The following is a 13,104-nucleotide window of genomic DNA, read 5'->3' on the forward strand; positions in this document are numbered from 1 at the left end:
AAGTTCTTACACATCAATAATAATCTCGAATGTAAATGAACTAAATTCTCCAATTAAAGCAAATATTAACAGATCTAAAGGGAGAGATTGACTGCAATATGATGTATTAGTCCGTTTTCACACTGCTAATAAGGACATATCCAAGACTGGGCAATTTACAAAAGGAAGAGGTTTAATTGGAGTTACAGTTCCATGTGGCTGGGGAAGCCTCACAATCATGGCAGAAGGTAAGGAGAAGCAAGTCACACCTTATATGGATGGCAGCAAGCAAAAAGAGTTTGTGCAGGAAAACTTTCCCTTGTAATAACCATCAGATCTCATGAGACTTACTATCATAAGAACAGCATGGGAAAGACTTGATCCATAATTCAATTACCTCCTACTGGGTCCCTCCCACAACACATGGGAATTCAAGATGAGATATGGGTGGGGACACAGCCAAACCATATCATTCCACCCCTGGTCTCTCCCAAATCTCATGTCCTCAAATTTCAAAACCAGTCATGCCTTCCCAACAGTCCCCCAAAGTCTTAACTCATTTCAGCATTAACTCAAAAATCCACAGTCCAAAGTCTCATCTGAGAAGAGGCAAGTCTCTTCTGCCTATGGGCTTGTAAAATCAAAACCAAGTTAGTTACTCCCTAGATACAAATGGGGGTACAGGCATTGGATAAACATAGCCTGATATAGTTTGGCTGTGTCCCCACCCAAATCTCAACTTGAATTGTATCTCCCAGAAGTCCCATGTGTTACGGGAGGGACCCAGAGGAGGCAATTGAATCATGGGGGCTGGTCTTTCCCCTGCTATTCCTGTGATAGTGAATTAAGTCTCATGAGATCTGATGGGTTTATCAGGGGTTTCTGCTTTTGCCTCCTCATTTTGCTCTTGCTGACACCATGTAAGAAGTGCCTTTTGCCTCTCCCCATGATTCTGAGGCCACCCCAGCTATGTGGAACTGTAAATCCAATTAAATCTCTTTTTCTTCCCGGTCTTGGGTATGTCTTTTATCAGCAGCATGAAAACAGACTAATACATAGCCATTCCAAATGGAGACATTGGCCAAAACAAAGGAGCTACAGGCCTCATGTAAGTCCAAAATGCAGTGGGGCAGTCAAATCTTAAAGCTCCAAAATGATCTCCTTTGACTTCATGTCTCACATCCAGATCACGCTGATGCAAAAGGTGGGTTCCGCTGGTCTTGGACAGCTCTGCCCCTGTGGCTTTGCAGGGTACAGCCTCTTTCCTGGCTGTTTTCATGGGCTGGCATTGAGTGTTTGTGGCTTTTCCAGGTGCACAGTGCAAGCTGTCAGTGGATCTACCATCCTGGGTTCTGGAGGATGGTGGCCCTCTTCTAACAGCTCCACTAGATGGTGCTCCAGTAGACTCTGTGTGGGGGCTTCAACCCCACATTTCCCTTCTGTACCACCCTAGCAGAGGTTCTCCATGAGAGCTCCACCGCTGCAGCAAAATTCTGCCTGGACATCCAGGCATTTCCATACATCTTCTGAAATCTAAGCAGAGGCTCCCAAACCCCAGTTCTGGACCTCTGTGCACTTGCAGGCTCAACATCACATGGAAGCTGCCAAGGCTTGAGGCTCGCACCCTCTGAAGCCATGGCTGGAGCTCTATGTTGTCCCCTTTCAGGCTGCATACAGCACAGAGACCCTAGGTTTGGCCCATGAAACCATTTTTTCTTCCTAGGCCTCCAGGCCTGTGATGGGAAGGGCTGTGATGAAGACCTCTGACATGCCCTGGAGACATTTTCCCCAGTGTCTTGGGGATTAACATTTGGATCCTCATTACTTATGCAAATTTCTGCAGCTGGCTTGGATTTCTCCTCAGAAAATGAGATTTCTTTTCTATCGCATTGTCAGGCTGCAAATTTTCCAAACTTTTATGCTCTGCTTCCCTTATAAAATGGAATGCCTTTAAACAGCACCCAAATCACCTCTTGAATGCTTTGCTGCTTAGAAATTTCTTCCACCAGATACCCTAAATCATTTCTCTCAAGTTCAAAGTTCCACAAATCTCTAGGGCAGGGGCAAAATGCCACCAGTCTCTTTGTTAAAACTTAACAAGAGTCACCTTTACTCCAGTTCCCAACAAGTTCCTCATCTCTGTTTGAAACCACCTCAGCCTGGACCTTATTTTTCATATTGCTATCAGACTTTTGATCAAAGCCATTCAACAAGTCTCTAGGAAGTTCCAAACTTTCCCACATTTTCCTGTCTTCTTCTGAGCCCTCCAAACTGTTCCAACCTCTGCCTGTTACCCAGATCCAAAGTTGCTTCTGCATTTTCGGGTATCTTTTCAGCAACACCCCACTCTACTGGTACCAGTTTACTGCATTTGTCTGTTTTCATACTGCTGATAGAGACATACCCAAGACTGGGCAATTTATAAAAGAAAGAGGTTTAACTGAACTTACAGTTCCACATGGCTGGGGAAGCCTCACAATAATGGCAGAAGGCAAGGAAGAGCAAGTTACCTCTTACATGGAATGGCAGTAAGCAAAAAGAGCCTGTGCAGGAAAACTCTCCCTTATAATAACCATCAGATCCCATAAGACTTACTAACTATCATGAGAACAGCACAGGAAAGACCTGCCCCATAATTCAATTACCTCCCACAACACGGAATTCAAGATGAGATTTGGGTAGGGACACAGCCAAACCATATCATACAATAATAGTAGGAAATTTCAACACCCTACTGTCATCAATGGATAACTCATATAGGCAGAAAATAAAGAAACATAAGAGTTAAACTGCAATCTAGACCAAGTGAACCTAATAGAATATTTCCCCCAACAGATATAACATAGACATTATTTTTAACAGCACATGGAACATTTTCAAAGACAAACCATATATTAAGCCACAAAACAACTCTTCACTATTTTTGAAAAATGGAAATCCAATCAAGTATCTTTTCTGAGAACAATGAAATAAAACTAAGAATCAGTAACAGGAGGAACTTTGGAAATTGTACAAATATGTGAAAATTAAACAATGTGCTCATGTACAAGCAATGGGTCAATGAAAAAAATTAAAAAATAATTTAAAAAATTCCTTGAGAGAAATGAAAATGGAAACACCACATACCTAAACCAATAGGATATAGCAAAACCAAGGAAGGAAGGAAGTTGGATAAACATAATGCATTCTTTCCTTTAAGAAGGAAGTTTGGCCGGGTGTGGTGGCTCACGCCTGTAATCCGAGCACTTTGGGAGTCCGAGGTGGGTGGATCACAAGGGCAAGAGTTCAAGACCAGTCTGGGCAACATAGTGAAGCCCTGTCCCTACTAAAAATACAAAAATTAGCCAGGCATGGTGGGCGCCTGTAGTCCCAGCTACTCGGGAGGCTGAGGCAGAAGAATCGCTTGAACCCTGGAGGTGCAGAGCTTGTGCAGGAAAATAAAAACCATCAGATCCTGTGAGACTTACTAACTAAGTCTCAGCAGTGAGCTGAGATCGCACCAGTGCACTCTAGTTAGGGGGACAGAGTGATACTCCATCTCAAAAAAAAAAAAAAAAAAAAAAAGAAGGAAGTTTATAGCAATAAACATCTACATCAAAAAAGTAAAAAGATCCAAAATAAACACACTTACACCTCAAGAAACTAGAAAAATAAGAACAATCAAAACCCAAAAAATAAAGATGAGAGAATAGGGAGTAAAAAATACAAAAGATCAATAAAACAAACACCTTGATTATTGAAAAGATTTTTAAAAATCAACAAATCTTTCACTAGACTAACAATAAAAGACTCACATAAATAAAATCAGAGAAGAAAAAGGAGACATTATAGCTGATACCACAGAAATATAAAGGATCATAAAAGACTACTATGAACAACTATATGCCAACAAATTAGAAAACCTAGAAGAAATTGATATATTGCTGGACACATACAACTTATCAAGATTGAATTATGAAGAAAAGAAAACCTATGCAGGTCAATAATGAGTAATAAAGAGTTTTCCATCAAAGAAAAGCCCAGGATGTGATGGCTTCACTGCTGAATTCTACCAAATTTTTAAAGAAGAACTAATATCAATTCTACTCAGATTCTTCAAGAAAATGATTCCCAATGTGTTCTATGAAGCTGGTATTACTCTGATATCAACACCAGACAAGAACACAAGAAAAAAGGAAACCACTGACTAATATCCTTGATGAACATAGATGCAAAAATTCTGAATGTAATACTAGCAAACTGAATTTAACAAGACATTAAGAAGATCATTAACCATGATCAAGTGGGATTCATCCCAGCAATGAAAGGATTGTTCAACATATGCAAAACAGTAAACACGATATATCTCATTAACAAAATCTGGGACGAATACCACCTTATCATTACTATTGATGCTGAAAAAGCATTTACAAAAATCAGCATACCTTTATAATAAAAAAAACCTTAAACAAACTGGACATAGAAGGGGCATACATCAACACAATAAAGCGAATATATGACAAACCCACAGCTAACATCATCCTGAACAGGGAAAAGTTGAAAGCCTTTCTTCTAAGATCTGGGACAAGATGAAGATGCTCACTTTCACCATATTTCCTCAAAATGTTACTGGAAGTTCTAGGCAGAGCAATTAGGCACCAGAAAGGAATAAAAGATATCCAAATTAGAAAGGAGAAATTTAAGCCATCCTGTTTGCAGATGACATGATCATCTATACAGAAAGTACTAATGACTCCACCAAAAAGCTTTTAAAACTAATAAATGAATTTAATAAGGTTGCAGAATACAAAATAAACATACAAAAATCAGTAGCATTTCTTTTTTTTTTTTTGAGAAAGAGTCTCGCTTTGTCACCCAGGCTGGAGTGGAGTGGCTCGACCTCGGCTCACTGCAAGCTCCGCCTCCCGGGTTCACGCCATTCTCCTGCCTCAGCCTCTCCAAGTAGCTGGGACTACAGGCGCCCGCCACCACGCCCGGCTAATTTTTTGTATTTTTTAGTAGAGACGGGGTTTCACCGTGGTCTCGAACTCCTGACCTTGTGATCCGCCCGCCTCGGCCTCCCAAAGTGCTGGGATTACAAGTGTGAGCCACCGCGCCCGGCATCAGTAGCATTTCTATATGCCAGTAGCAACACTGACTGAGAAAGAAATTAAGAAAGCATTCCATTTATAATAGCTACAAAAATATGAAATACCTAGAAGGTGAAAGATCTCTATAAAACATATATCATCATCTATAAAACACTTATTAAAGAAAGTAAAGAGGACACAAATAAATGGAAAGATATCCTGTGTTCATGGACTGCAAGAATTCATATTGTTTTTCTTTTAACTTTTTTTTAAATTTATTATACTTTAAGTTTTAGTATAAGTTTAGTATAAGTTGTGCACATTATACTAATGTGCACAATGTGCAGGTTAGTTAAAAAAGTATACATGTGCCATGTTGGTGTGCTGTACCCATCGACTCATCATTTAATATTAGGTATATCTCCTAATGCTATCCCTCCCCTCTCCCCCTACCCCACAACAGGCCCTGGTGTGTGATGTTCCCCTTCCTGTGTCCATGTGTTCTCATTGTTCAATTCCCACCTATGAGTGAGAACATGCGGTGTTTGGTTTTTTGTCCTTGCGATAGTTTGCTGAGAATGATGGTTTCCAGCTTCATCTATGTCCCTACAAAGGACATGAACTCATCATTTTTTATGTCTGCATAGTATTCCATGGTGTATATGTGCCACATTTTCTTAATCCGGTCTATCATTGTTGGACATTTGGGTTGGTTCCAAGTCTTTGCTATTGTGAATAGTGCCGCAATTAACATACGTGTGCATGTGTCTTTATACTAGCATGATTTATAATCCTTTGGGTATATAACCAGTAATGGGATGGCTGGGTCAAATGGTATTTCTAGTTCAAGATCCCTGAGGAATCGACACACTGACTTCCACAATGGTTGAACTAGTTTACATATCCACCAACAGTGTAAAAGTGTTCCTATTTCTCCACATCCTCTCCAGCACCTGTTGCTTCCTGACTTTTTAATGATCAGCATTCTAACTGGTGTGAAATGGTATCTCATTGTGGTTTTGATTTGCATTTCTCTGATGGCCAGTGATGATGAGCATTTTTTCATGTGTCTTTTGGCTGCATAAATGTCTTCTTTTGAGAAGTGTCTGTTCATATCCTTCACCCACTTTTTGATGGGGCTGTTTGTTCTTTTCTTGTAGATTTGTTTGAGTTCTTTGTAGATTCTGGATATTAGCCCTTTGTCTGATGAGTAGATTGCAAAAATTTTCTCCCATTCTGTAGGTTGCCTGTTCACTCTGATGGTAGTTTCTTTTGCTGTGCAGAAGCTCTTTCGTTTAATTAGATCCCATTTGTCAATTTTGGCTTTTGTTGCCATTGCTTTTGTTGTTTTAGACATGAAGTCCTTGCCCATGCCTATGTCCTGAATGGTACTTCCTAGGTTTTCTTCTAGGGTTTTTATGGTTTTAGGTCTAACATTTAAGTCTTTAATCCATCTTGAATTAATTTTTGTATAAGGTGTAAGGAAGGGATCCAGTTTCAGCTTTCTACCTATGGCTAGCCAGTTTTCCCAGCACCATTTATTAAATAGGGAATCCTTTTCCCATTTCTTGTTTTTGTCAGGTTTGTCAAAGATCCAATAGTTGGACATATGTGGCATCATTTCTGAGGGCTCTGCTCTGTTCCATTGGTCTATATCTTGGTTTTGGTACCAGTACCATGCTGCTTTGGTTACTGTAGCCTTGTAGTATAGTTTGAAGTCAGGTAGTGTGATGCCTCCAGCTTTGTTCTTTTGGCTTAGGATTGACTTGGCAATGTGGGCTCTTTTTTGGTTCCATATGAACTTTAGTTTTTTCCAATTCTGTGAAGAAAGTCACTGGTAGCTTGAAGAGGATGGCATTGAATCTATAAATTACCTTGGGCAGTATGGCCATTTGCACCATATTGATTCTTTCTACCCATGAGCATGGAATGTTCTTCCATTTGTTTGTATCCTCTTTTATTTCATTGAGCAGTGGTTTGTAATTCTCCTTGAAGAGGTCCTTCACATCCCTTGTAAGTTGGATTCCTAGGTACTTTATTCTCTTTGAAGCAATTGTGAATGGGAGTTCACTCATGATTTGGCTCTCTGTTTGTCTGTTATTGGTGTATAAGAATGCTTGTGATTTCTGCACATTGATTTTGTATCCTGAGACTTTGCTGAAGTTGCTTATCAGCTTAAGGAGATTTTGGGCTGAGATGATGGGGTTTTCTAGATATACAATCATGTCATCTGCAAACAGGGACAATCTGACTTCCTCTTTTCCTAATTGAATGCCCTTTATTTCCTTCTCCTGCCTGATTGCCCTGGCCAGAACTTCCAACACTATGTTGAATAGGAGTGGTGAGAGAGGGCATCCCTGTCTTGTGCCAGTTTTCAAAGGGAATGCTTCCAGCTTTTGTCCATTCAGTATGATATTGGCTGTGGGTTTGTCATAGATAGCTCTTATTATTTTGAGATATGTCCCATCAATACCTTATTGAGAGTTTTTAGCATGAAGTGGTGTTGAGTTTTGTCAAAGGCCTTTTCTGCATCTATTGAGATAATCATGTGGTTTTTGTCGTTGGTTCTGTTTATATGCTGGATTATGTTTATTGATTTGTGTATGATGAACCAGCCTTGCATCCCAGGGATGAAGCCCACTTGATCATGGTGGATAAGCTTTTTGATGTGCTGCTGGATTCGGTTTGCCAGTATTTTATTGAGGATTTTTGCATTGATGTTCATCAGGGATATTGGTCTAAAATTCTTTTTGTTGTGTGTCTGCTAGTCTTTGGTATCAGGATGATGCTGGCCTCATAAAATGAGTTAGGGAGGATTCCCTCTTTTTCTATTGATTGGAATAGTTTCAGAAGGAATGGTACCAGCTCCTCCTTGTACCTCTGACAGAAGTCGGCTGTGAATCCGTCTGGTCCTGGACTTTTTTTGGTTGGTAAGCTATTAATTATTGCCTCAATTTCAGAGCCTGTTATTGGTCTATTCAGAGATTCTATTTCTTCCTGCTTTAGTCTTGGGAGGGTGTATGTGTCGAGAAATTTTTCCATTTCTTCTAGATTTTCAAGTTTATTTGCATAGAGGTGTTTATAGTATTCTCTGATGGTAGTTTGTATTTCTGCGGGATCAGTGGTGATATCCCCTTTATCATTTTTTATTGCATCTATTTGATTCTTCTCTCTTTTCTTCTTTATCAGTTTTGCTAGTGGTCTATCAATTTTGTTGATCTTTTCAAAAAACCAGCTCCTAGATTCATTGATTTTTTGAAGGGTTTTTTGTGTCTCTATTCCCTTCAGTTCCACTCTGATCTTAGTTATTTCTTGCCTTCTGCTAGCTTTTGAATGTGATTGCTCTTGCTTCTCTAGTTCTTTTCATTGTGTTGTTAGGGTTTCAATTTTAGATCCTTCCTGCTTTCTCTTGTGGGCATTTAGTGCTATAAATTTCCCTCTACACACTGCTTTGAATATGTCCCAGAGATTCTGGTATGTTGTGTCTTTGTTCTCATTGGTTTCAAAGAACATCTTTATTTCTGCCTTCATTTCGTTATGTACCCAGTAGTCATTCAGGAGCAGGTTGTTCAGTTTCCATGTAGTTGAGCGGTTTTGAGTGAGTTTCTTAATCCTGAGTTCTAGTTTGATTGCACTGTGGTCTGAGAGACAGTTTGTTATAATTTCTGTTCTTTTACATTTGCTGAGGACTGCTTTACTTCCAACTAAGTGGTCAATGTTGGAATAAGTGTGGTGTGGTGCTGAAAAGAATGTATATTCTGTTGATTTGGGGTGGAGGGTTCTGTAGATGTCTATTAGGTCTGCTTGGTGCAGAGCTCAATTCAATTCGTGGATATCCTATTAACTTTCTGTCTCATTGATCTGTGTAATGTTGACAGTGGGGTGTTAAAGTCTCCCATTATTATTGTGTGGGAGTCTAAGTCTCTTTGTAGGTCTCTAAGGACTTATTTTATGAATCTGGGTGCTCCTGTATTGGCTGCATATATATTTAGGATAGTTAGGTCTTCTTGTTGTATTGATCCCTTTACCATTATGTAATGGCCTTCTTTGTCTCTTCTGATCTTTGTTGGTTTAAAGTCTGTTTTATCAGAGACTAGGATTGCAACCCCTGCCTTTTTTGTTTTCCATTTGCTTGGTAGATCTCCCTCCATCCCTTTATTTTGAGCCTATGTGTGTCTCTGCGTGTGAGATGGGTCTCCTGAATACAGCACACTGATGGGTCTTGACTCTTTATCCAATTTGCCAGTCTGTGTCTTTTAATTGGAGCATTTAGCCCATTTACATTTCAGGTTAATATCGTTATGTGTGAATTCAATCCTGTTATTATGATGTTAGCTGGTTATTTTGCTCTTTAGTTGATGCAGTTTCTTCCTAGCCTCGATGGTCTTTACAATTTGGCATGCTTTTGCAGTGGCTGGTACCAGTTGTTCCTTTCCATGTTTAGTGCTTCCTTCAGGAGCTCTTTTAGGGCAGGCCTGGTGGTGACAAAATCTCGCAGCATTTGCTTGTCTGTAAAGGATTTTATTTCTCCTTCACTTATGAAGCTTAGTTTGGCTGGATATGAAATTCTGGGTTGAAAATTCTTTTCTTTAGGAATGTTGAATATTGGCCCCCACTCTCTTCTGGCTTGTAGAGTTTCTGCCGAGAGATCTGCTGTTAGTCTGATGGGCTTCCCTTTGCGGGTAACCCGACCTTTCTGTCTGGCTGCCCTTAATGTTTTTTCCTTCATTTCAACTTTGGTGAATCTGACAATTATGTGTCTTGGAGTTACTCTTCTCAAGGAGTATCTTTGTGGCGTTCTCCGTTATTTCCTGAATTTGAATGTTGGCTTGCCTTGCTAGGTTGGGGAAGTTCTCCTGGAAAATATCCTGCAGAGTGTTTTCCAACTTGGTTCCATTCTCCCCATCACTTTCAGATACAGCAATCAGATGTAGATTTGGTCTTTTCACATAGTCCCATATTTCTTGGAGGCTTTGTTCATTTCTTTTTATTCTTTTTTCTCTAAACTTCTCTTCTCGCTTCATTTATAACCTTTCTTGCAGTTGATCGTATTGGCTACTGAAGCTTGTGCATGCGTCACATCGTTCTCGTGCGGTGGTTTTCAGCTCCATCAGGTCCTTTAAGGACTTCTCTGCATTGGTTATTGTAGTTAGCCATTCATCTAATCTTTTTTCAAGGGTTTTAACTTCTTTGCCATGGGGTCGAACTTCCTCCTTTAGCTTGGAGAAGTTTGATCATCTGAAGTCTTCTTCTCTCAACTCGTCAAAGTCATTCTCTGTCCAGCTTTGTTCCGTTGCTGGTGAGGAGCAGTGTTCCTTTGGGGGAGGAGAGGCTCTCTGATTTTTAGAATTTTCAGTTTTTCTTCTCTGTTTTTTCCCCGTCTTTGTGGTTTTATCTACCTTTGGTCTTTGATGATGGTGACGTACAGATGGAGTTTTGGTGTGGATGTCCTTTCTGTTTGTTAGTTTTCCTTCTAACAGGACCCTCAGCTGCAGGTGTGTTGGATTTTGCTGGAGGTCCATTCCAGACCCTGTTTGTCTGGGTATCAGCAGTGAAGGCTGCAGAACAGTAAATATTGGTGAACAGCAGATGTTGCTGCCTGATCGTTCCTCTGGAAGTTTTTTCTCAGAGGAGTACCCGGCCGTGTGAGGTGTCAGTCTGCCCCTACTAGGGGGTGCCTCCCAGTTAGGCTACTTGAGGGTCAGGGACCCACTTGAGGAGGCAGTCTGTCCGTTCTCAGATCTCAAGTTGCATGCTGGGAGAACCACTACTCACTTCAAAGCTGTCAGACAGGGATATTTAAGTCTGCAGAGGTTTCTGCTACCTTTTATTTGGCTGTGCCCTGCCCCCAGAGGTGGAGTCTACAGAGGCAGGCAGGCCTCCTTGAGCTGCGGTGGGCTCCATCCAGTTCGAGATTCCAGGCCGCTTTGTTTACCTGCTCAAGCCTCGGCAATAGCGGGCGCCCCTCCCCCAGCCTCGCTGCCACCTTGCAGTTTGATCTCCGACTGCTGTGCTAGCAATGAGGCTCTGTGGGTATAGGACCCTCCAAGCCAGGCACTGGATATAATCTCCTGGTGTGCCGTTTGCTAAGACCTTCGGAAAAGTGTGGTATTAGGGTGGGAGTGACCCGATTTTCCAGGTGCCGTCTGTCACCCCTTTCCTTGGCTAGGAAAGGGAATTCCCTGACCCCTTGTGCTTCCTGGGTGAGGCGATGCCTCGCCCTGCTTCGGCTCACGCTCGCTGCACTGCACCCACTGTTCAACAATCCCCAGTGCAATGAACCCGTTACCTCAGTTGGAAATGCAGAAATCATTCGTCTTCTGCATCGCTCATACTGGGAGCTGTAGACTGGAGCTGTTCCTATTCGGCCATCTTGGAACCCAAATAATAAAGCCTTGACTAACAATTAATAAATGACTTTAATTTTAAAAAATTATACCTGTAACATCTCTCTTTTATTATTATTTTTGCCCTTTATTTTATTAATTCCTATTGAAACACAGGCAAAGGATTGCTAACATGCCATTTTATACTTACCTTAAGTTGATTATAAAACTGTATAATCTTCTCTTTCTGAGATGACCAGTTTTGTAAACCCAATTGCTGAGTTGCAGTATATATTACTTTCTAAAAGGAAATAAATACATAAATTTAAAATGCATTGCAAATTGAACTCTTAAATTTTTATCTTCCAAAATCTCTCTTAACTAGGTACCAATTACTGCTCTTTAAGATAGTAATTCTTGATTTTTTAGTTCACCAACCTCTGTCTCTGAGAATAGTAAAAACTATTACTACTGTCTGCAGAAAAATACAGTGAACACAAAATTTTATGTTCACAGACACCTGATAGCAAATTCATAGATCCTTCCCTAGATTAAGAACCCATTGTTTAACATTTAAAAACCAGAGGTTATGAGAGGTTATCAGTGTATAACCATCTAATTATCCTACACTAAAAGAAAACATAAAAGGTTGTAGACCTTTTTGTAATTCTAATCATTATTAAGATAGGTTTTCAATTTTGTAATGATTATTTTAGTGTTTCAATGTTAAGAATATTTTAAGACAGTAAATAAAATTTACAAGATTAAAGACATGATGTGGTTATAAATTAAAATATTCCAAAGAGCAGCTGCAGCTTGGAAAGATACTTAATATTTTAACCAAGGTATTATAAGGGAAACTGTGCTTCCTTCTAAAGGAGGGTTTATTTCACTGTAGATAGAATTGGTAACTATGTCTACAGAAAAAAGTGGGATTTATCTTTTTTTTCTCACAGATCTCTTCCATTCCATTTTTCATTCCTTGCATCCCTACATTGAGACAGAACAAAGCAGGTCAAGGAAATACTCAGTAGGACTGTACAATGGAGAAAAAGGCAGCTTCTATGGCAATAACTGGAGGTAGGCAATCAGTTGACAGAATTTTTTAAAAGATCAAATGGAATTGCTCTCTTAAGTGGAATTGATGAGACTGCCCACTTCAGGCCTGAACTTATGAATCCTCTGCAGTTAATAACATAAGCCTAGATACCTACCTGAATATAAGCAAGAAATCACATAGGTATAGAATAAGAATAGCATTGTATGCACAGATCGTAGGGTTGGGATAATTAAAGAGATACTCAGACAGGTTATCCCACCTGGCTAATGAGTTTCACAAATTTCTTACTTTGGAATGTTTTGAAATAAAATCATAATCCTACTATAAAATATTCGTGGCTGTATATGATGTTCCTTAGAATCAGCTGGATGGCAAACTATATGTAGTTCTTATTCAATGATGCAGTTTCAACAATTCTCAGTTAATCTTTTAGTTACTTGGCGATAATGACACACACTTTGGATATGTTAGAGACAGATATGTAAATAAGTCAGACAGATCACAGTTGCCTATTAAATGTGATTCAGATTCTTGTATCTCAAGTGAGCAAATAGTATAAATAGCACAACTACAGAATATTTTTAAATAAGATATATTCCTATGTGGGTATGTTACACATGGCTGGTCACTGTGTAAGCCATCAAAAATGCAACATTAAATAAAAAATTGG

The 13,104-nt window shown here is 39.8% G+C and overlaps 1 protein-coding gene across 1 annotated transcript in view; it reads right to left on the reverse strand.

Annotated features, from left to right (window-relative positions):
• Positions 1-13,104, reverse strand: part of DNAH14 (dynein axonemal heavy chain 14) — a 458,298-nt gene that overhangs the window by 215,440 nt on the left and 229,754 nt on the right. The window contains exon 36 of the mRNA XM_054659353.2: positions 11,586-11,675. Within this exon, the coding sequence (XP_054515328.1) occupies positions 11,586-11,675 (90 nt within the window). The remainder of the gene's footprint in view (positions 1-11,585; positions 11,676-13,104) is intronic.

This window comes from Pan troglodytes, chromosome 1 (genome assembly GCF_028858775.2).
Source record: "Pan troglodytes isolate AG18354 chromosome 1, NHGRI_mPanTro3-v2.0_pri, whole genome shotgun sequence".
Classification (NCBI taxonomy): Eukaryota; Metazoa; Chordata; class Mammalia; order Primates; family Hominidae; genus Pan; species Pan troglodytes.